Here is a 23,869-nt window from a genome sequence, read left to right on the forward strand (position 1 = left end):
GTTTGGCGTTCCAAGCTGCGACTGCCAATGTTCCTGGCTGGCTTGCATTGCCATCGGTCTCAAAGTCCGACAAAAAGGCTGCTGCTGCTCTCTGCTGCTCTATCTATCGACAAAATCAGCCGTACACGCAGCGGAATCGCGAGATCTGCGATCTCTCGAAGCGTGTGCACCGCTCCCGGAGACGGCCATTTTTGCTTTCTACTTTGGCGATAGCGAAAACTTCGAAGAGTGTTCAAAAATCACTGCCTGGGGGGAAAAGCGAACAAAAATATAGTTCTACTCCTTCACGTATGATAGCGCAGTGTGTCTGGAGCGGCGCACAAGGTGTCGAAAGCGGCGTTTGAAACTATCATTAACTGGCTAATGATGTCCAATGGCTGTGGTACGGAAAGAGTTAATACGAAACCGTTACCACTTCTGCCCTGCTACTGGTCGATCAGCTGTCGGGAATGCAACCAGGTGATCACTAATGCACTGTGCTTCATTCCTGCTGCAAAATGTGGAATCGTAGAAGGAAGATGTGTGCCGTAGTTGGCTGCTAAAATAGTGACTGGCATATGAAGGAATGAAATTAATCTGTGTGGCCAAGTTGACAGACCGCTTCTACATAAGGACTGCCTGTATTGCCGGCCCTTCGTGGTGCACGGCTTTCGTCGAGGGTAAAAAATTCACTCATTCGTCGGCATTGTGTCTCTAATCTCCAAAGAAAGGAGTTCAACCCCAGAACATTGGCAAGAGCGAGTACCAGTCGTTACACAGTGACAAAGAGAGTAGCACCACTTCCTGGCATAGTAAGTTTCTTGCACATTGTTTATACACACCGACCCCAACCGCTTATGCAAACTTACGCCCACTCTATTGCCAACATAATAAGTGAATGAGCGCCACTCGAATCAGTGCGCATGGTTGACAGCGACTGCACTGACAATGCATGAATGTTCATGCTGAATGTTTCGCAATGGTTCAAAGGGTACGTAAGTGACTGGTGATGATACATCTTTGCTATAAGCGGCTACAAAGGACGGAACATCCACTTTCCAAGTCTGCTGAATGGCTAGAACAATTCTGCTGCAACTGAGCGCACCCGCGAGCAATTAGGCGGAAAAGAAACAACCAGATAGTTAACACACCGAGGAACGTTACCGAGTTAGAAATGTGACAAGCCGCTGCCTCAAAGTGTTAATCAAGTAAACAGTGAAAAGCAACACTCTCATCCTTATTTAATTAATAAGCAGAGAGTTTGGACAGCTTGGAATACATTTCTACACCCTGCTTTTAGTAGAAGCACCATATATGCAGTGGTGGAACAGCCATTTCACCTTTCGGCGCTGGTCCTGGCGCAGGCAAAAAACTGATTTGGCCCAGCAGCAAGCACTTTTGGCGCATGGTCAAACGCACATGTGTTTACCAGATACCATGCAAATGTTAACTGATATAGTCAATCTGTTGCGGAGACGGGTTTGCGCGAAGCTTACCCTGCAAGCACCGTCAGGAAAGGACGCGATGCTCCTCCCCACCATGACGCGAAGGGCGCTATGGCCAGGTTAGTCGATACGGTGCAAAGAAGGCACCACAGACAAATTGTAAACAAACACATGTTTATCAACCCAGGATGCAACACAGTGCAATAGTCACAGCTTGCAAGCAAGGCTCACCGCAAGACCAATCGAGCACGTGCGCCTGCACTGAACACGACATCCTGCAATATACTCATGTCATGCACATTAGGCAGTTTTCGAATAGGGGCTGCAAAAAAAAAAAAAGTGTCAGCGCCACTGCGCATGTGCCAGACACAAATGGGGTTTTGCGTTTGTGTCAGCGATGCTATTTCACTGAAATAGCGCAGCAGCCCAAGCTCGACGCAAAGCTTTGCGTCAACAAATATGGCGGCACCCAAGGAAGTGCCATCTCTCGCGGTGTACCACATTCGACCTCATTCGCTAATACCATTCTTAACTATGCACCACGTGTGATTCTGATTGCAGTGACTCTTTTGCAAAGCCTCGCTATCACCCATAAACATCTAAAAAGCCTACCTTTAATCCTAAGATGCAACATCCTCCTTCGGCAAACTCCGTGGTACCACACGGGCAGGGTCAATGAACACCGAAATAAAGTGCCAGCAAGATGGTACAGCAGCACTACATTGTACATCGGACTGAGAAAAATGCGCGACTGACAAACTGGACTCCGCCAGGCCCATATAGAGTTTCTCACTACTGTATATAGTGACAAACTCCACGGACGAGCCTCTGCTTCCTTCCATGATGATAGCATGCTGTTCACTTTGATTTCAGTTTTGCTAGCTGCGAAGTATCACAGTTTCACTCTTGTACATGCTCTGGCGCAGTCTGGGCGCGATTTTCCGCTAAAGTGCCGATTTGGTGCAGGATGGCACAGAGGGCCATCTCGGCGCAGTTGTTCCACCACTGTATATGCTGCTCACGCCATTTGGGCAAGGCATCATGAGCTCCAAAAGCGCTTGCATGTCTTCTGAAGCCGTGACCAAAGCTTTGTGTCATACACCCAGTCCCCGTCTACAATATCTTCCAAAACAGAGGTTTGCCAAGCCGCACCGGGACGTCATGCACATCCATTGTAAACATAGAGGCAACAGAGGCAGCTGAGACAAGCAGCGGACACGTCACCATGTGATGAAACATGACAGCGCCCACAAGATTGCCTTGAAAAAGGTCTATAGAGACTTCTGTGAAACCTGCAACAGTATGCTGTGTTCATTGTGATGGAGCTTTGGTTTCTGTCCACTCTCATCTGAACGTTCTCTGCAGGATTCAAATTTAGCCATAGAATGGCGTTAAAATTTTGCCTCTAAAGCACACTGCAGTTATTTGTAATGCTGATGTAAATAAGGTTACTTAGTGAGGAAGGTACTGCAGTGCATTTGCCAAAGGAGTGGAAAAGGTAATATCCCTGCTGCTACAGTCATGCAGCAGCAGTGGAAAGCAAACAGTGCACATATGTGCACTGGTCATGTCTACACATCAACTTTCATAAGTTCGAGACACCGTATAGACGTTCCGCTGAGCCTGACATGTTGTGTGTGCAGCCAGTTTGAAGTCTGAGGTTGTATTTTTTTAGCGTTCCATTTTGTTTTCCATTCATTTTTCCCTGTGTCATTGGCACTAACATGACTGGCAACATGCACACTGCTGTCACTGCCAAGATCAGCCACTCAGTGCAGCACATGAGAAAGAAGAACGGAAAATGAAATGGAACATTACAAAATACCAGCCCTGTTCAAATGTCTAAAAGGTACAATAACCAGAGCAGCCACAACTGTGTATGGTACATCCAAATACTATTACGCTTCTGAAACCATTACAAACTTTAGATCTAACCTCAATTCGTAGATTGACCACTTATGCATTTTTCTGCCGACATATAATGGATCATTGCAAGATGCCTGTCCTGGGATGGTGCCACCGTGTTTACTGGCTGTGATTCAGGAAGCATCCTTGTCTGGGACCTGCTAAGTGCAAAGCTTGCGGCAACTGTGTCAGCACATTCTGGTGAGGCTTCTTTTGCGTATGAGTCATCAAAGATGTTAGTTCTGGGAACTGTGTTCATTAGATCTGTTACACATTTAGTACCAAAGGTCCTGTGCAAGTGTGCAGTGCTTACAATATGTATTAGTGATACCACTACCCATTCATTGCAGCACAATTCATCTTAATGCTGTGTAGATTTTTCCAAAAATTTGAGTGCAAGCCAAAATGTTTGAAGTAGAGCAGGGTGTCTACCAAGTTGACATTTCCAAATTCCCTGAGTTTTCCAGGTTTTCCCTGAGTGCTTTTGCAAAATTCCCTGAGTGATGCAGAACTATGTTTTATGCCAAGTCGCGCTGAAACCATATCGCCCTATGCTGTCACTCTCTAGTAAGCATATGAAACAAATTTTAAAGAAAACCGACCTAATCCAATTTGAATACTAAAGAGTAGTGTTTATGTTATTCAAAAAAAAAAAGAATATAAGGGAGGGGTTATTAAAATGCACAGCAAATAAAATGTATTCGGAAAAATTTTCAAATCGCGTTGTACATTCTCTAGTACAAATAGAAAGGAGATGCATACAGAAGCAAATATTTTCGAATATGAGCTATTTCTATCAACTGATAGCATACTCAGTGTCATGCAACTTTCCTGACATACTCTCCGCTCGCGCAAAACGCCTCAGTGTTGTGTTTCACTGCTATAAAGAGTTTATGTTGGTTTGGATGAGGGACACCTGCATCTCAGCATCAGCCAACAATTTGTTTTTTGAGCGCAGGCTCCTACAAAGAAGCGGTCGCATACTTAATTCCCCGTTCATTCCTCAGTGTGTCGATCCTTTCTGTTCTCGTCCTCCTTTCGCCGCGCGTTCGCCCCACGGACCATTTGAAGAATACTCTTGGTCAATTTACAGTCAACGTCCAATTTTTCGGACCCCCTAGGGGCCGCGAAAACTTCCGAAAAATCAGGCAGTCCGAAAAAATAAATTCATGTCTTTTACTGCCCTTAAGGGCTAAAATCGACACCTGTACGTCTGAAAAAGCTCTGAATGCCTGTCAGTGCACTTATTAGGCATATCGGTGCTCCTACTGTGACAGGTGAGGGCGGGTGCACACGTGTAAAATTAAGGAATACATAGTGTCCCGCGACAATTGCCCCTTCCTACGCTTGTTACGCTTCACCGCGTTACACGACTGTATTGAGGCAAAGCAGACTTTCGGGAAAGAGCATTATGCAATGCGCCGTGCTTTCCGAGCTTCGAAGACAAAAGTATTGCTGTCAGCGGAGAAATGAAGAAACACGGCACCGAACGACACGAAGCTTAACAGCGAACGTCGAAGCAGCTAGGCCTAGCGTTGCCGCAGTGGTGGCTACGGCTGCCAGCGGATCTGCGTGCGAGAGCACCGGTTCGAGGCGGCGAGATAATCAAAACAGCAGCGGTGGTGGTTTTCATTAATGGCGTCTCGGACCTGCGATCACGCAAAACGTTTAGAAAATCGGACGACGAAGAGTTCTTGCGTCTGAAATTTCAGACGTTATGATACATTGACTTTTTGGGGTACGTGGTGGTGCCGCGAAGCCGTCCGAGTTCTCGGGAATCCGGAAAGTCGGTCGTTGACTGTACACTGGCAACTCCTCCGGCCAACGACGATTCGTTACGAGTCCTGTCTGTTTCTTGAGCCAGCATTACCGCGACTTTTGACCCTCTAAAAAAATTACAGCTAATTTTCCCTGATAGAAGCACAAATTCCCTGAGTTTTCCCTGAGTTTTTCCAGACTACTCAAAATCCCTGAGAATTCCCGGTTTTCCCGGTTTTCCCGGTTGGTAGACACCCTGTAGAGGCAAGGGTAGTTTTGTACGACTTGACCAACATAGAACAGCTGAGGCGAGTTGAACAATGATTTTGCTTCTGCTACTTCTGCTGAAAGTTTTGTTCTTACAGTTTTCACTTCAGCATCAACAAAAAAGAATTGTGGCAGAAACTATAGATTATTGAGTCTACAATAGATTTGTATAAATTGCTGCATATCCCCAACCTTGTCACATTTATTCTGGGGCATTGGCCAAGAATGGGCACGTACCAATATCACATATGCAGTGCTGTAGTAGTCTGTCTGGGCGCACATCCAGTGGCCCAAGCTAGAGGATAACTTGGGTCACTGGGTATATGCCACCATTTATTGTGCAAGATCATCCAACCATCCAAAGTAGCTATTGCTTTAAAAGTCTTCACCAGACTTCAACATTCCCATGCCTTTGCAAAGATGATGAGTACGCAGAGAGATGAAGAGTATGTCGATGTGTTACACACCAATGCCAGCTTAAATTTGAAAGCAACTTGTATGAATTGAGTTATTGGCATTAAATTTTTTAGAAATGTTCAACAAGTGTTGAGGGGCCTTTTAATATTCCCCTGCTTTGGTATCTTAATAAACTGCACAGTGTGTAGCAAAGTTTCCGAGACATTGTAAAACGATAAAAGCTTGGATAGAGGGCGAGGCTCGTCTTTTAAATCAGTATAGACAGCAATGTGTGCTATGCGTTTGTGAATTTTTTTTAAGCCCTCAGACACTTCAGAGACAGCCACAAAAGCATGGAGGTAGGATTCCGGTAGTTAGGCTGCCATCTCAATTCAGAAATGTGTGTAGTCAGTATTTATGCAGGCCTGACTGCACTCATTGAAATGCTGGTATTGAATGTAGTGGCCATGGGTGCTTTCCTGCGTAACAGCTATAATTTTTGGGAATAGCCAGCTCATTTTTTTAAATTCAGCTTGTATGTAGGGAAGTGCTTCTTGGATAAACTTGTTGATCCAAATTAATTTTCGCTTAATACAAACTATTTTTCATATCTGAAAACTTTTTTAAGCTCTTGTCTACTCATTCTGTGGCTGTGGTTTGTCCTACGATGCTTTGATACAAACGGACCGATTCTCTTCTATAGCATGGTCAATTTGCAAAAAGTTTCTCGAAGAGTTTCAAACCCTGTAGCTTTCACTCCGACTCTTGCATGAGCACTTTGCTAATATGTACTTACCGTGGTTCATGAACACTCCTACATAGCAGTTCCGACAGCCTTTTAGAGATGGTATAGTAAATTCTGAACAGGATTGCTGAAATATTTGTTTAGCCGTAGGGCATTGCTTTCTTGAAGTCCCACTTTCAAAGTTGGCTACTGATGGATAGCAAAGGATCATACGTACAGCTGTATCAGAATGTAGGTGTATTTCAGCTCGAATATATAATTATACAAGTGCAACTTATTTAATGGTTGAAATGCCCAATACAAAGGAGGAGTGTCACTAAGTTATGTCTTGCTGTATTTCATCTACGTCTGTTTACAGGACCTGTGACTTGCATCCATGTTTCCGACGATGGAAGCCTTATTGCAACAGGTGGAAGTGATGGAAAAGTGGTGGTATGGCAGTCTGGAGAACCCTGATAGCAGATACTGCTGTCCTTATATGTCCGATGCAAGAAACAGTCTGTACAGCACTGCAACTGCATGCCATGTGTATTTCTGGGAATTAAGGCACACAGGAAAGCTTACTACTTGCTGTACAGTATTTGACATTTTGAGAATATATATACACCCCTTTTTACCAGTGTTGCCCACTGTCTGGGCAGAATAAATTTTTTATGAATTTTATTCTTGTTCATATAAAACACTTAACATAATAAACAGCACTCAATCTTCACATAAACGTAAGTTTATCATACAGCATCACGCATGCGTCAACGAATAATGTTCTCCATTAGTCTTGTGATAAAAGCTGCGCATGAAGCGCAATCAAGCGCATTCCGACGTGGCTTGTCCTAAGCCACAAGTTGCGCAATCAAGCGCATTTTTACGTGGGCGGTCTTGAGCCATGGAGTCAACTACCTCCTTGATCCATTAGGAAATTCTTGATCTGGTGAAGAAGTTCACGTTTGATGATGTCTGGCACAGTAGCTGCAATAACAAGTTTTCAGATTTATAGTGCCAATCATGCTTTCCAGGAATGTGTCAAAAAGACTGCATACACTTAGGCTAAGTCATCTCAAAGCTGTGAGGGCAAGAACAGTCACTCAGCACAGCGTTTTAGTCGTGATAATGAAATGCAAAATTCATGCACACAAGACATACGAATACCAAGAAAAAAAATGTTTGCTATCCAAATGTGCAAAACACTTCAAGAATAAGCATAATTAACAAAAAAATATTTGGTGTAATGTCGTTCAGCAATAGATGGGGGGGGGGGGGGAGGACCCCAGGCTTAGGTAACTGGATGGGGGCTTCACCCCAAGCCACCTAAGGCCTCATTTCGAATTTGTACAGGCAGCTCTCATCTTACGTGAATCGCAGGAACACATTTCAGTTGCTTTACATCACGTGTGTGACAGTGCTTTCAAAAGAAAGGCAAATCACATGCCAAACGTCTTTAGCCAGAAACTTCGTTCTCAATACGAAACTCCACAAGAAACTTTTCTGGTATGTTGCCTGTAGGCAACACGTCAATAGCCCTTCAGATGCCACCCATTATAAATGAACTTGCAAAACAAAAGATACAGCTGCAGGACAGATAAAAAATGTAGGCTCCATACCTTAACACCCAGATGCCTAAATAGGATCAGTCTTCTCTAGCACATTTTACAAGTACTAATCAATTGCATGCAACATGTTTCTAAGGACATTAGTAATTCTGATGGATTGCCTTGACATGCACGATTGCACACCATAAAGGAGGTAAAAACAAGGCCTTAATAATCAAGAATAACAGGAACAGAGAAGCTCAATTGTTTTCTTAGTAGGTATTTAACCACAGACAATGAAGCTATGGAATGCATAGAGGAAATTCTTTTTCATTCAAATGTAGAAATTACAAGCATAAGGGAAATAAAAGTGGATGAAAAGACAAGTGGCCACAGGTGAGAGAACTAAACCCACACCTGCGATGCAAAGCTTAAAATTTAATTCTGTTGTTTTACATGCCAAAACCACAATACGATTATGAGGCATGTCATAGAGGGGGTTCCTAGAGTAATCTTGACCACCCGGTGTTTTTAACGTGCACCTATGTACACGAGCATTATTGCATTTCACCCCCATCAAAATTTGGCTACTGCAGCCGCGACGTCAAGCTCAGCAGTGCCCCACCGTAGTAGCCACTGGGCCACCACAGCACGTGTGATGCTAAGCTATTTGGTGGGTGTGATACCACACACTTCCTCTGGTACTTGTACACGTGTGTATAATAATATACCTAGCCATGGCAATACTGGAGGTCGTTTCTCCTCCAACATTGCCTGGTGCTGCTGGCAAAAATATAAGCTCTCAAGGACAACATAAGAGAACTCTTTCTTGCTCATGACTATTATGCATTTCAGTGATGCACTTACTGTCTACACTGGAGAAGTAGACTAAAGAGGGTCTCACTTCGTTCATTATTGAAACACGAAAGAACATGGCACAATGAATGATGACATCAAGATTACACAAACACAGAGTTGCCATTGGAAGAAAATGTCTTACAATGAAGCCAATGCCGCAAACTGCTCTATTTTTGCCTTAAAAAGAACTACTTCGATTCAAACTACTTTACACTCACCTCTTCCTCTAGGGGTGACTGCTGCAATAAGGTCATCGACAGACACGTTTTCTACGCCCTTTTCTCTGATGATTTCTGTAATGGAAGGATGTCCAGGAATGTTTTTTGCACAATGTCACTCCAAAATCACTGGCATGAACATACTGGATTCACAGTTGGCCAGCATCCTTTGTTTTTGGTGTTAAAAATATATTCTAATGGATATTTACAATGATTGAGGTGGATAGCCAGTTCTGCCTTGCAGCCAGGCTTACACAACCTGCATGGCTGATCATCAACCAGTATCTTAATTACCGAGCTGCAAGGTATTCCAGGTGACCCATTTTAACGGAAACAGAGATGTGACGATGCTTTCTTCAGCATGGCAGACACTACGTACTCAAGTAGCCATCACTGCCCATTCACTAACTTAACTGGCTTTACTGTCCATATTGCAAGAAAGCACTGCAGGAGGCAAAAACAATGTCATGTTAGAAAAACTACTTAGGTTATCTGTAAAAAAAAAAAAAAAAATTCGCCTTTCCGAAACTCACGGTGCCAAAAGTACTTGCCGACGTGATGTTTTCCACTTCACTTGGTATCTTTACATCAACGGTTCACTACCTGCGCATGCCTCTTATTGTGTTGCCTCTCAAAGCTCATCTGTCAGTGCACAACAAAGAATTGGATCCCTTCACAAGTCATTGCAGTGAGCTGCTCTGCATCACAACAGCGTCAAGAATAACGCGAGCACTGCTGTGTGCGCCCGTTTCAAAGTCGCGAGTGAAACGAATTCCTGTCAATGACCATCTCAACAACAGATGGCTTTTTTGGAGTTGCGCACGCTGCAATACCGCTGTTGCAATATGGGCCCTAAAATACAGCAATCAAACAGCTACTTAATGCCTCTACATTTCCTACAGTGCACAATCCTCAAACAAATGGATGAAAAAAATGGATTTTGTGTTAACCCTTACGCTACTGAGCACACAAATGCAAAAAATGTCTTTTTTTATTCACTCAGACAGACATATACGCAAAGAAATTCACTTCTGAAAATCTTTATTCATAAAAAAGCTTTTAAAAATTAATAAAGTTTGCTTAACCACTTCACTGCAGAGCTTTAAATTGAAATTCCAAGGTTAGAAGGAGTGTTCCATGCATTAAAATAGAGCAATACTATCACTTAAGTGAACGCCCATATAACAGCTTTGACAGTTATAAATGCTGGCCTCTGTGTTGTACAGTGCCAAGCCACAGTCTTCACATCCGGTCCTGGTTTTCTTTCGAGAGCTTCTCTTTTGATCACCTGAGAATCGTTTTGAGCAACACAAAGCACCTCTTTATTCTGTTTCTTTTTTCTTTCTTTTACTTTTTTTTAAGCAGTTGGCAGAATGTACTTGGGAGTTGCAAGCAACAAGCCGAGGATTTGCATCTTTTTTGCAAGGTCGGGAGTTCTCGTCAATCTGTGTCTCTACAAGACGATGACTCCATTTTGAAATGCTGGGTCCAAGTACAAAAATGTGCTGCTGTCATGTAACCTGTCCTGCAAGACCGAAAATATGTATGCATGCAGCGAGGCCAAACCAACTAGCACGCAATGAAGTCAAACTTGTATTTTAGCAGGTTTGAGTTTGGATGGGCCAAGCTCATTCCTCTCTGTAAGGACAGTACAAATCTCAACGAGCCTGGCTTGTCCTCAGTAGGGAAAGGGTTCATCCATTTAAGCTACAATTTGCGGACGGACACTAAAGGCAAAAATACCAACCAGGTAGATAATACTTCTGGAAAGCCATTAGCTAAACAGGTCGAGTTGCATTGAATTTCACGCTGAAAGTGCACCGCCAATGATGTCGTGTGACAAGACAGCCTTTTTAGTACTTAGTCTGTTTTGGGTCCTGCTCTTTCACCGCGAACCTGCTAGCCTCTCGTTGGTAGGCACTTTTCATGTCTGCATCCGTGGCCAAAAATGTGGGCTGATCCCAGAGATAGTGCAATACCGGGCCGACCCACGGCGGAGGTGAAGCAGGCTTTAAGCATTAAGCAAAGTAAAGTAAAAAGTGCATACATTCTTTGGAATCATGCATATAACATGCAGAACAGCATTCATTTCAATAAATAACAAGCATCCAAACCACATAATTGAAAAGGCGCTCCTGATAATACGAAGCAAGTAGCACACCCTCCATCTGTTTCCCAGTGAAGATTGCTGTTGCGCAAGCTGTCGCGGCGACAGAAGCTTGCAATGTTGGGAGTGAAGTCGCTAGCTTTTCGTATTTAAAAGAACCAGCCTAGCAACTGATTTCATCGTTGTTGCATTACCACTATGGGTAGTTAACGCATAATTAGGACTCCTGAGGAGCGGCAAAGGGAAAAAGGAACAGCAATACGACCACGGCGGCATGCTGTCAAAATTACCATTACTCCCATTACGCTGAAGCATTGCATACCCCCTTCAGCAGCCGTAGTAGTGGTTTTCAACAGGGTCGCTGGACATCCACTTGCGCGGGGCCGGGATGTCGAGCCAATAATTTTTTTGTGCAATGAAAGCCTACAACCCTTGTTTTAAATGATGCATGATGCTTTTTTAATGATCAAGAATTAACAAGCCATCACAGGGTGTCAAACTCTTCAATGTAACACAAGACTGCTTCAGGTATTCAAAGGCGGAATCATGATCCATCTTTCACTCTTATGGCTACGGCATTCTATGGTGTACCAAGGGGCCACCTATTTGCTACTCTCAAAAAATGTAGTTGCCAATCTAGCATGACTTAGTCTCCCTTACATGACTTAGCCACTGTGTACAAAAAAATATATACAGTATGTATGCTCCGTAGTTCTTACCAAACACACACTTACAGCTTACAAAAGCATCACTAACCTTTGCAGTATGCTTTCAACTGGTCCTTCCAACCGCATTCTATTAGTCTCGTCCTCAGCAACTCCTTTAACCTAGGAAGAAGAACACGGATGTTCAAATGAGATCTCTCAAACGCAAGTCTGTACAAGATTCAAAGAATGCTTTTGCATTATTTGGCTTTTCTTACATCAATAGACATAGCAATAGACAGTTTCACTTGCGCGATAACAGCAGCGAGAGCAAGGCCCCAAGAAACTTCCTGTCATGGGCCTTACCATTTTACTGCACCGGAACACAAAGCACATTTTTTTAAGTTTTTAGGTAAAAGACATGGCATTACACCACAAGAATAATACATAAAATTTTTGTACAACTTATGGCAACCTTGACTTGCAAAACTGTCGGTACGTACAGAGGAAAAGTGTTGAAAATTTGCGGGCCGAGATTTTAATGCACTCCTGCTACTCGATATTGCCGCCAATGCCTTTCTTCCACGCTATAGTTGGCGGGCTACTGTCAGTGAGCAAAACCGGAAGTCTTCCAGCGCATATGTTTCTAAACAGCGAAAGGGTTTACAGGGCTGTGCCATTGTAGCCTTTGTCACCTGCTGCAGTTTGTTAGACCTCGTCTTGTTTGGCAATTAACTTTTACTTACAATGCAGAAATCATAGCAGGTTAGCTTCAAACATAGTGACCTAAATATACACATCCAATATCTGCACACTTTTTACATCAGATTTTTGTGCAAAAAAAGGAACCGCAACAACAAAAGAGAAGCTACTTTCAGGAGTACTGCCTAAAGCTCAGAAAGAATCGCTTGAAGCCCGCTTTTGGCGATAAGGAAAATTTTCTAATATTCTTTATTAGCATCACATGTCGATGCAATGCTCCAAAATTCGTTTCGGTCATTGGGCAGTGCTCACCGAAACAGCCGGCGGCAGGCCAGGGTGACGGCAAGCAAAGAAAAACACCATGGGCACAAGACATGCTTTGCTCTCTACCGCTTTTAACTTTCCACTTCTCTGCAAATAGCATGCCTCCACGCAGATGGACTTTTCTGTTCTTGTTGCCACAGTAACAATGCAAGAATTAAAGTGAAGGTCAGAGCAGTTCTCTCTCCAACACCTCACGACAGATGTCAGCCAATGAACGCAGTGTACAAAACAGGTGGAAGAGAGCAAATTGTTCATACAAACCAAGTTGATATTATTCAGATTGTTCAAAGCCAGGTTTATACAAACTGAGAGGTAGTCAACAGCAATGATTGTGTTAACAGGCTAAGGACTCAGGCCCAAGACAACAGTCGGGAATTGAGCTATAAAGATTGGTTTATAGACAGGAAAACAAAGGGAAAAAGACCAATTAAGCTTAGAAAAAATATATAAACTCTTGCTTTTTCCATAGATTGTCTTGCATCTGTGGCAACCACACTGTAGGAGAAAAACTGACTGATGGAGCAGAAGACATCCAGAATATGCAATGTATATATCCTTGGAATACTGTTCAAAACCAAAAGGGTACTTAAGAGACTATAGTACAAGGAAAGAATGTACACCCGTAAGCAAAAGTATATGGACTGCAGGCTCACTGAAGAAAGCGAGTGAGCAAGTCAAAACTTAATGAAAATAAATAAGGCATGATGGTTGGGGCCCTTATCCCAGGGCCCCACTGGCATAAGCGGCTTGCTGGGCTTGGTCCAGAAGATGCAATTGGCTCTCCCGGCCCTTGCCCACAAACCATGCCTCCTACTGCCTATTTCTCGTTAGTGGATGTTTGTGCATTATGGGACTGTCTATGTGCAAAGGCCTCTTGGGGAACTGTATGATGTGTTTTAGTGCGAGTGTGTCTATGCACCACAGGCACTCGTAAGTGAACCTTATGGGGTGTATTCTGTATAGGTGGTGCAAGTAGGGATATGTATTCATGTGAATACAACGCCAGCCCCTCTCCTGCTGGTTGTTTAGATTCAAGTAAGGATGTCCAAAACGTCCTCTGCTCCTCCCTTTGCTGTAAGAGAATGTCCCAAAAATTCGGTGGAAGGTCATCGCTGGGCCATGCCATTGCTCGGATGTTTAATCCTCGAGCACTATGGTCTGCCCTCGCGTTTCCTGCCAGTCCCTCATGTGCCAGACACCCTATGATAGTGTGGTGCCAGTCTAGTTGATTGCCTAAAATTTTGATTATTGAGTGGGCTGCCATCCCATTTAGAAACAGGCGGCAAGCCACTTACAAGTCGGATAATACGACAGGCGAATTGGTTTGGCACTCGGCGTCCTGAATGGCCAAGGCAATGGCTGCAGCCTCTGCCACGCATGACAAGGCGGTTTTGAAAGCTGTTATGTTGTTCTGACACACAGAGACTACGGTGAAGGTGTCGGAGCTGGTTTGACTAGCATCAGTGTAATACACTCCGTGTAATATGCCCATGCTCTGTGTCGTCCGGAGTGGTACTTGGAATGCCTGTTTTGGGGAATTGGGGCCACTGCAATGCATGATCGAACGTTGCAGTCTATCTGTGCCGCTTCCTCTCCGCAATACTGGGGTCTCAGGGTAAAGCCTAGCCTCGCCAATACTTCTCTGCCGCAAGTTGAACAAAGTCATTCTTTCTGAGCATATAACGTTGCGACTGCATACTCGCCAAGCCTATTGTGCAGACCTACTCCCTCGAATCGTTCTATGCTAGCGCATTCGGGAAGACCAAGGGCGGCTTTGAAGGCGTTTCCGATTATTGTGTTTACCTGTATTATCTGTTGGTTTGTCAAAGCCGATATGGAAAAGCGTAAAAGCACAGCCGTGGCTAACTACGAATGCGTGGACCAGGCTGATGGTCTCTCCCTCAGTTAGGAGGTCTCTGCTTCTTGCCACTCTCTGTATCATTCTGGCCACTTTTCCCGTTATCCCCTTTAGTTTTTGAAGGGTGTGGCATGTTCCAGCGTTCTACTGTATCCACATCCTTAATATTCCGAGTGTCCCCACTTCTCAAATTGGCACCCCTTCGAGAGTTGGAGTGACTGGCACCCAGTCCTCTTTTGTGTATTTTTTTAATCCCTTTTTTGCGTATTTCACACACCTGAATGAGTTCCAATTTCTCGGGTGCGCATGCCATGTCCGCCACCCTCGCACCATTCCATGACTACATCTATAGCCTTTTGAGGAGTTTCTTGCTTGTCCCCATAGGACTCCTGGTGAGCCCAGAGCGTGATGTCATCAGTATATACTGCACAGCCAAGATTCAAGTGTTTATCCAGCTCCAGGGCTAGCTTTCTCATCCCCATATTAAACAGCAGTGGAGAGAGCATAGCTCCCCAAGGAGGGCCTCTGTTGGGACAGCTGAAGGTGTCGGACCTCGTGGAGCCCAATCCGATTGTGACCGTGCAGTCACTGAGGAATGAGCACACGTAGTTATAAATTTGTGCTCCGCAGTTTACCACTTCCAGTCCCTCCAAAATAGCATGGTGGGAAAGCATGGTGTGTTGAAGGCCTTTTTGATATCCAATGCCAATAAAAATTTATTATCAGACTCTCTGTTGGGGTGCAGGACCTCGTACTTAAGTAGTAGAAAAATGTCCTGCACCGACATGTGGGTTCGGAAACTGAACATGTTGAAGGGCAACATGTGGTTTGAGAGCCAGACCTGCACAACCTTTTCACAGCTGACATGACCGACTACACGCAGGAACTGTTCCGACTGGGCAATCCACCAAACCCGTTTACAAAGGTCAGAATCAACCAGAACTGGACACCCCCATAACCTTTGAGGAGGCTTATGCAGCGGTACATTCGTTCAGGAAAAACACTGCTCCAGGGGCAGATTAGGTCACGAACACAAAGATTTGCAATCTAAGTTATGACACGCTAAGGAGCTTGACCAAATTCTTTAACAACGCGGTCTGAACAGAGGACGGCGTCCTTCCCAAAGAATGGAAGGAAGCCAAAGTTGCCCTCATTCCAAAACCGGGCAAGCCCCGTAACATCAACAAGCTTTGACTCATCTACCTAATGTCGTGTGCAGGGAAACTCTGAAAAAAAAAGTGAACTTATTCGCGATTCTGACATACGAATTGAAATTGGCAAATACACTGGAAATTTTGCACTGGCATGCCTGGACTCCAGTCCTCAATTTCAAGTTTCATTCATAGGTAGAAAAATATCGGCATGTTAGGACAAGAAATGGTACATACAAATGTTTTTTTTTTTTGCTTCCTTCAGTGATACAGCAAAATACGCAGAGTTTAGCAATTTTTTCTCTTTTTCACTCACTGCAAAATAATAAATACCGTTTTTCAGTGACTATATACATAAGAAAGCTAACCCTTTTATTTATGCAACAACCATTGGCTAACATGTGATGGCCTTTTTAACTTTTTATCAGTGGATAAATAGCAACAGTTGTAGCAAGCACTTTTTTTTTTTTACTACTACATATGGACTTGTGAAGGTGCTAAGGCGCAAAGTACAAAACTCGAGGGGGGAAAAAAGCGCGAGAAAGTGGCGTTCTTTCTGTCTCCTTTATACCACGGGTTTTATACACTGTGCTGTAGTACGTCGGATTAACTGTGCACTAACTCGCCCAACATAATACTCTGGTAACGCGCCTAAATGGATGTGCTTAACGATGTGGGAACAAGCACTGCGCAACCATCGAGTTAAGCACGGTTAAAAAAGTATGTGCCACAAAAACGTAGCAACTGGCGCATTTACAAAATGGAAATAATTGAAGTTTAATATCACCTATTCAATGAAGATTAAAAAAAAGGAAACAACTTCAACTACCTTTCCGCAAGATATAGTTGTGAATGCAAAAAAGCGCAGATACACTTTTTTAAATATTCGTCCACGAGTTACCACTGGCTAACCTAATACCCGATGAAGACTGCACGTACACTCTGTTAATACAGAATCTGACGAGACTATTATGCGTGTCATTCTTGGGTTTTTATCGGTTTCAACCAGGACTCTAGTACCTGCTACAACCTTAAACGGCACCAATAACACAGAAAACAACCATTGTGCCAGTTTCTAGAAATGCTGCGTTCAGGTAACACAATTTTTCGGTAAATTTGCTTGCAACTTTGTGTTGATATGGCCGACAGTAATAAGACACACATGCACACAGACACACACACACACAAAAGGCGACGAATGACAACACCGTGCGGATACTCTAACAGCACATGCACACACAGACGCATTGTGTGTGCATGTCTGTAGCGCACCTACGGCGCAGTAAAACTCACCGGTCTCGCTCTCCGCTTTCTATGAGCCTTTGGTTTATGCTGGCTTTCATTTGATACACTCTCTGTTGGCGGTCAATAGGCCTGAAACACAAAGATTGCCAAGAATGACGGTTATTCATCCGCGCTTCGCATGGATTCATCTTTAGTTGTCAATCGGACTGCTGCACACCAGAGGACAAAAAGTTACGTACTTACTCGCCCATAACCTTCCAGCAGGCAATGGATTCGACATACGTCGGTACTCGGTTATCCTCGGGGAGATTTCTACGCAAAATACCAGTGCTATATACTCTTGCAGGAACCGGAATAAAATGCCCGCAATGCTCTGCGGCTGTGCGGTTCATCAGATAACGAATTTCCCACGTATTGTCGTATTCTAATCCTGTCCATCGTATTAGTTCATGACTGTGTCCTACGTCTAGTTTTATCAGTACAGGAACAGAAGCATATTATACTCACCCAATAATTGCGGGCGGCCGTTGTGCAATGCCGAATACCATACTGCGCGCGTACTGTTAGCACAATCAAAGGCTGAAACCTGTCGCCCTGGGCGATTTGTTTAGTTGCAAGAAAGCGTGCTTGGTCTCAGGGCCTTTTCTGCGTGTAACAGCCTGCTGTGGCTTATCACTCAACGGCGAGCGCAGCACTATCCTACAGCAGGAACGGACACAGCGCAGCTGCGGACATGTTGAAATTTATTGTGAGTATCAGCGCGTGCGTGGCGTTGCACGCGCACTCAAATGTCTTGGTGCAGCGTGCACATGCACACTGCGCGGCGTAGCTTTACGACCTTGAAATCAATTCACCGATATATGACACTTATTTTGTACGTTGTTAAAGAAATATGCCGGATTCTGTTATTAATTTATTTTAAAAAGTTATCGTACAACTTGTAGCTTTAGTTATGTTTCCCTCTGTTTGTATAGGGTGAGGGGGGGGCGCTACTTTACGGTGTAATTTTGATCTCGTCAGCGGTGATTGAAACACGACCTATTACAAACTTTTACTAATACATATGTCATGCCTTTAGATGTGTGTTTGCCAAGCGATCGACAAATGCGCCTTACTGTGCGAACAACACCTGTGACTGCAGCCTTCTGATCCTATTGGTATGCTTGCAGATTTCTTTCGGCGCTGGAGTCTACGCGGGCGTATATGTAGCACAGAACTATCAGGTTCGTACAAACACAGAAGGGCCATGGAGGGGCAGTGCTGCATGCGGCACTACGATTATGCATGTGCGCCTGCCTGCTTTCTCCAGTATGCTATATGGCCAGTTGCCCGAGAAAGTTAGATTGACTGTTCAATAAAGTGGCTACAATAACTTCAACTGTGCATCTGTAGTTGGCCACGAAATACAGCTGGGCCCTTATGGTAATAAACGTGCTAGCTTCAATTATTCAAGGTTGGTGTTTTCATTATTGTATGTAGAGTGCACATTTACGAAACCTTTTATTGTCACGTGAGCTTTACGAGATCCTTTTGTTCACAATCAACCTCTTCATTAGTGAAGATTCTTTCTTTCTTTATTGATTTATTTAAGACAATGAACAGATTGTCTTAGGGGACACGGCTAAAGGCACAACATCTGCCTGACTAGGCCGTGCCACCCGTACATTGGCAGCAACATGGCAGTGGCAGGCTTTCAGGAGGTCACACATGAAATTAAAGTAGTACACATTTTCAACACTTGAGTACACAATTCGCGTAAGAAGAAAGGAAAAAAAAAAGGTTAAAGTTTATACAGTTTTCTAATCAATTGAAGCACAACAACGACAAAAAAAAAGTATGTACGAAATTTTCCACACCTGTAGCTGAAAGGTTAAAGTTTACACAGTTTTCTAAAAACAACAACAAAAAACATGAACAAAATTTTCTATACCTGTAGTTCAACTTTTGTATTAGTCTTCGGATAGTAACAATTCTTTTACCGTTTTCTTAAAGCTTTGCTTTGATATTCCAGAATTTAGCAGGTCCAATACCAAGGGGTAGTCATTTAGAAGGTTAGGAAGTTGAACTGCTAGTTTTTGATCTCCGTATTTCGTTCTGCAACGGGGTTTTCCTATCAGAGTTTTTCTGAGGTTATAATTTGTCGTTCTGCCATGGTATTTACTTTGGAAGGAACATTTGTCTTCCCAGAATTGCCGTGAAATTTCGAGGAATAATTTGTAAGTGTGAAGTTTTGATGCTGTTAATATTTTGTATTTGTTATAGTATAGTTTAGTGGTATCAGTACGTTCTAAGTTACCTATCGCGCGATGTCCGACCGAAGTGGCTAGTTTGCAAACATGGACAGTACTTACGCCCGTATTCATGAATGCATCTTAACTTAAAGCCCATGCTTGACTTGATATAAACGACGCTGGGTGTGAGCGTGCCCAAGACGCTCATTACGTTTGCTCCGGTGCGTTCACAACAGGCATAATTTAAATGAAGTAAAGCGTGGCCTTCAAGTCAAGATGCATTTATGAATACGGGGGTTAGGTTGTCTGTGGGCGCAAGACACGGCCGTATGCAGAGAGTAGGGTCAACAATGCCTCGTGTGCGGATCCCAGGCTGGATTTTTTTGTGTGTGCGCGTGTGGATAGCATATGCTAACTTTGTCGCCGTCATTGCAGGTGCCCCGTGTTGATGAGCCACAAGAACTCTGGCGAAAGATAAAGGACTTTGCTGATCAGTACAGGAAGTCTCCCCCTGGTGTCTAACATTCCAATATTTGTATAGCTCTGGTTCCAACTTCTTAATTTGCTGCACTGGATACAGTCTTATGTATTTGCATTTCATGTTCTTGTGTTACATGGGAACTTAAGTCTACAAAAGACGTATCACATACAACCCCTGCCTTTACTGCGGCTACGTCAATTGCAGAAAATTAATTTGTCTTGTCAACATGCTTGTGTCGCAATATTTATTATGCATAGTAACTTGCATTTTCTACTGTAGCTGCCTATACAAAAATGTTCTCGTCACCTGGAGTAGGCATTTAAAGGTGCTTTTTGAGGTCTGGGCTTGCTTACTGCGAGCTAATGTGCCCAAATTACTGAAATCTGAAAAATTTAGGTTCTTCAAAAATATTGCTAAACTGCTTGAAATGTAATTTGTGCATCAATAGACAAACACACAGCGACTTTACTGTTATAAGCACTTTATTAGCAAAACCTGAAAATGATACCCAACAATAAGATGTACAGTGCTTGGTGCCACGAAGGCTCCCTGTTTTGCAAGATGCACATCTGCTGAATGTCTGATACGAAATTGCATGATATGTACATAGCGCAACTGTAATAAAGGCATACGACGATTGGTTTTGTAACATTTTGTCAATTAGTACAGCATTTCACTGAAAATGAAAAAAAAAAAGCTCTAGACACATCAAAAAACATCAGCTTCTCTACAATGTCCACATACACAATGTTTGGCACTTTGTTCCCTCTACCTCAGTGCACAAAAAACATGCGCACAATCAGCAGATGGCTGAACAACATTTTCACTACAAGCTTTCTTGCACTACTAATTGATCTGGCAAAAAGCCAGAATGAAATGGTTCCAAACAAACTTTGAGCCAAGTGGCTGTGCAACATGCCACATAGTCGAGATGCGTGTTAAGTCCTATTAGGCTGCTCTGTAAACTAGCAATACGCTTTGAAAGTGTTTGCACAACCTTGGTAACTATACAACTCTATTAAATAAATGTACAATCTATTTCTGCAAGCTTAAAAGTTTGTAAAGTTGCAGAAAAAGAACTGGCAAACTGACCCACAATGACACAAATGGCCTTTGACAGCCGTGCATGACCAAACAAGACAGCTCACACGAAAATGTACCAGCATTGAATAGCTTGTCAAAAGAGCAATGGTCACAATTCACAGTATGATGAAAGTGATTCGAGCATGCTAAAATATGGCTTGTGCAAGGGCCAAAAAGTGCCTTGTGTAAAAACAAATGCTCCTACAGTTCACAGCAAATAGCACATTTGTGAGCTACACAAAAACAGCCATGATCACTAACAGGCATGAAAAAATGCACCATTTTCATTAAGTTAAACAAGAAAACTTGAACATTGGTAATTGTCCTATGCAGCAGAAAGCAGATAGGGTTGGTGGACTTCAATTTACTCTCAAGCCACAGCTCCCATTTCACATTTTTTTACCTTCATTGTGCTGATCCTTCACGCCTAGCAACTACATGATTCCTGTGCTTCTTCTGGCTGGGTGACCTTGAAAGAGTCTTTGGCCACATCATCCAAATCTTTCACTCTGCAAGACATAACCAGCTGCCGCGCAATGTCTGTGAACATCTCCTCGATGCCTTGACCAGTTTTACATGATGTGCGGTAAACCCCACTGATGAGGTTGTGGCACTGCTCACAGAAGGCTTCTATATCTGCTTCCGAGACATAAATGCGGCCTGCTAAGTCGACTTTGTTTCCACAGAGAAATATCTTTGCATTCTCAGCATAGCTTACGATGTCTAGCAGATGCTGTGACAAGATGTTGAAAGAGTCGGGATTGTCCAGGCTAAACACCAACACGGCTGCCTCGGCAAACTTGTAGTAGCTGGACGTGACGGATGCCACACGCTCCATGCCCCCTGTGTCCCAGAGCTGCAGCTACAGTCATTCACAAATCAGAAAGTATAGTTCATAACGGTATGTATAAGGAATGTGCAGTGATGGCATTCCTACTCTTGTCAGTGAATTCAACACATTTCACGAGCATGCAGTACTCCGAGTACTAACAATGTACTGCAATATTTATCAAATGCTGTCAAAATTCTAGCACTTCATTGCAAAATATTGCCAACCAGTTCTACTAATAGTTGACACCTTTGTTATGGGCAGCAACATTAATAACAAGTTGCCCTTGACTTTATTTATTTGACGAATTCAAGAACTTGCTGTGCCATCAAACGTTTGGAAACAAGGCACATTAGAAATTAAAATGTCGCCACAAGTAGTGGCACAAATCAGACACCAGCATCTAATCAGACACCTGCGTCTACTCTTTCCCATGCATCTGGCTTTACTGTGTCACTTAGGAATGTGATCATTACTGGAACACGCGCACAGATGTGCAAATAAAATGTCAGTTTGCTATGCGCTCCACAGTGCAGTCTCACTCGGCGGACAGAGAAACTGCATTGCATGAAGCACTAGTATGTCTGTCCAATAACAGGAAAACAGGTGAGGCTCGCAAACAATGCACGAACTTGAAGCTTACCTTGAGGTCCCGTCCTGCAACCTTATAGACTTTGTCAAAATGGTCTAGACCAAGCGTCGAGCTTCGATCGTTGCTAGCCACAAAAGTGTTAGTAGTGAACCTACGAAACAGTGAACTTTTCCCAACGCCGTACTCTCCACAGAGAATCACCTTCTGCTCAGGCAGCTTTGTTGATGCCATTGTTGATAGTTAAGATCTGAAAGAAAATGTATATGACCATGAAATGCGACACATGTTTGGAGGCATACGAACGGTGGCAAACCGAGTTCAAAGGTGCAAACGTCGCTGAAATCACATAACTCCTAAAAGAGAAGCCCATCCTCATTCTTTCGGAGCATTCACTACAGTATTTGCAATACAAGGTCAGACGACAACGAGCAATGTGCTTGGCGCTGATGTCTCAATAAGGTATGAAATGGACCCTTTTGTGAAGCCACGAGGGCGGCCTTTACTACTTTTAAACCTCTTCCTGTCGAATACGTTGTACGCGCTCAAGTCCAACTCGCTCGAATTGTAACCCTATAACATCATTTAAAATTTAACGTTTAACGCTGCGACAACATTAACATACTTACAGAAAAGCCGCCTTACGTCGTGTTTTCAACGGTGATTGTGAACGACCATGAGGCAATATTAAGTATAGCAGTACGGAAGTCAGAGCGCACCATAAACTCAGCGGTGAACATACAAACGCAGAAATGAAATCAGTGGGTTCTAGTTGTGAATGTCAAGCAGTTTGAGTTCGCGATTTGGCAAAGCAACATTTTTTTACGTAGAACGCAAACCTACGGCGACACTGCGCTATGGTGTCTAGATAGGGGAGGTGTGATGACCGGCCAGGAAAACCTGACCCCCGTTCGCGTGAATGCCGCGGGGCGGCGCTGTTGTCAGGGGCGCCGTCAGCACGCGCGGCCGTCCGCTGCGTGTTTAGAGGGAATGCTGTAGTGGAAACGCATTTGACTGAGTTTTAGAAATTTTAGCTAATACTGCAGTCCCTTAGACATCGCAAAGACGGTATTGCGCTACGGTTATCATGCGGTTTTCGAATACGGGGTAACACAACCGAGTTTTCTGCTGGCAGAAAGCGAGCACGCATTTTAGAAATTCCATATTAAAGCCACTAAATCAGCGGGGACCTTATCTATCGTAGAATGCTGTTTGCACGATTTATATGCAATCGTATTCTTTCTTCTCCGAGGTCAACGCGATAACTGCTAGGATCCCCAGGAATGTTCATTTTCGCCACCCGTTTTTTTTTTTTTAGTTGTGGGCGTTATTATGTACGAAAGCGTTTAAGTTCGTTTACACCGGCCAAATCAGCATTAAACCATGACATACCTTGTAGTGCAACGTCCTGGAGTCATTTCATTCTCACTGCAATTCAAAAACCAGATAAACAAAAGCAACATGTTTCTGGACGAGCAAACTTTATTGCAGCAGAATGTACTTCCAATTCTGCTGCTTGTTTCACATC

At 43.6% G+C, this 23,869-nt stretch overlaps 3 protein-coding genes and 1 long non-coding RNA gene across 10 annotated transcripts in view; 2 read left to right on the plus strand and 2 right to left on the minus strand.

Moving 5' to 3' along the window:
- Positions 1 to 7,158, plus strand: part of LOC135900045 (protein FAN-like) — a 119,845-nt gene extending 112,687 nt beyond the window's left edge. The window contains exons 31-32 of one of the 2 annotated variants that reach the window (XM_065429466.1): positions 3,421 to 3,530; positions 6,854 to 7,158. In XM_065429466.1, coding sequence (XP_065285538.1) covers positions 3,421 to 3,530; positions 6,854 to 6,951 — 208 coding nt within the window. In that variant the 3' untranslated portion in view covers positions 6,952 to 7,158. Of the gene's footprint in view, positions 1 to 3,420; positions 3,531 to 6,853 lie in introns of those variants that run through there. The other variant, XR_010563775.1, reaches the window with a different exon arrangement.
- Positions 7,159 to 7,203: 45 nt separating this feature from the next.
- On the minus strand, positions 7,204 to 17,777 carry LOC135900047 (transcription and mRNA export factor ENY2-like). Of its 5 annotated transcripts, none has more exons than XM_065429471.2 (6): positions 17,636 to 17,775; positions 17,372 to 17,440; positions 17,177 to 17,257; positions 11,961 to 12,031; positions 9,098 to 9,172; positions 7,204 to 7,461 (listed from the first exon to the last, which is right to left on the minus strand). In XM_065429471.2, the coding sequence occupies exons 1-6, from the start codon at positions 17,674 to 17,676 to the stop codon at positions 7,385 to 7,387; spliced, it is 414 nt and encodes a 137-aa protein (XP_065285543.1). In that variant the 5' UTR covers positions 17,677 to 17,775; the 3' UTR covers positions 7,204 to 7,384. The 5 variants fall into 5 exon arrangements, with proteins under 5 accessions (XP_065285543.1, XP_065285545.1, XP_065285546.1 ...); XM_065429473.2 differs by having other exon boundaries at positions 17,368 to 17,440; XM_065429474.2 differs by lacking the exon at positions 17,372 to 17,440 and having other exon boundaries at positions 17,636 to 17,777.
- On the plus strand, positions 17,737 to 20,489 carry LOC135900048 (uncharacterized). Its single transcript, XR_011508849.1, has 3 exons — positions 17,737 to 17,876; positions 18,298 to 18,351; positions 19,795 to 20,489. It is a non-coding gene; the product is annotated as an uncharacterized lncRNA (long non-coding RNA).
- On the minus strand, positions 20,305 to 23,227 carry RabX6 (RAS oncogene family member RabX6). 2 transcript variants are annotated; one of them, XM_065429469.1, is made up of 3 exons: positions 22,987 to 23,227; positions 22,396 to 22,591; positions 20,305 to 21,785 (listed from the first exon to the last, which is right to left on the minus strand). In XM_065429469.1, the coding sequence occupies exons 2-3, from the start codon at positions 22,573 to 22,575 to the stop codon at positions 21,351 to 21,353; spliced, it is 615 nt and encodes a 204-aa protein (XP_065285541.1). In that variant the 5' UTR covers positions 22,576 to 22,591; positions 22,987 to 23,227; the 3' UTR covers positions 20,305 to 21,350. The 2 variants fall into 2 exon arrangements, with proteins under 2 accessions (XP_065285541.1, XP_065285539.1); XM_065429467.2 differs by having other exon boundaries at positions 22,971 to 23,226.
- Between the last annotated feature and the right edge of the window lie 642 nt (positions 23,228 to 23,869).

Source organism: Dermacentor albipictus, chromosome 1 (genome assembly GCF_038994185.2).
Source record: "Dermacentor albipictus isolate Rhodes 1998 colony chromosome 1, USDA_Dalb.pri_finalv2, whole genome shotgun sequence".
Taxonomy (NCBI): domain Eukaryota; kingdom Metazoa; phylum Arthropoda; class Arachnida; order Ixodida; family Ixodidae; genus Dermacentor; species Dermacentor albipictus.

Coding starts and splice junctions, on each gene's coding strand:
- RabX6 (XM_065429469.1), bottom strand. CDS start 22,575: ATGGCATCAACAAAGCTGCCTGAGCAGAAGGTGATTCTCTGTGGAGAG. Junction 21,786..22,395: donor TTGCAGGACGGGACCTCAAG/GTAAGCTTCAAG, acceptor GAATGACTGTAG/CTGCAGCTCTGGGACACAGG.
- LOC135900047 (XM_065429470.2), bottom strand. CDS start 17,520: ATGAACCGCACAGCCGCAGAGCATTGCGGGCATTTTATTCCGGTTCCT. Junction 17,258..17,371: donor TGCTGGAAGGTTATGGGCGA/GTAAGTACGTAA, acceptor TTTGTGTTTCAG/GCCTATTGACCGCCAACAGA. Junction 9,173..11,960: donor GTTGAAAGCATACTGCAAAG/GTTAGTGATGCT, acceptor CTTCCATTACAG/AAATCATCAGAGAAAAGGGC.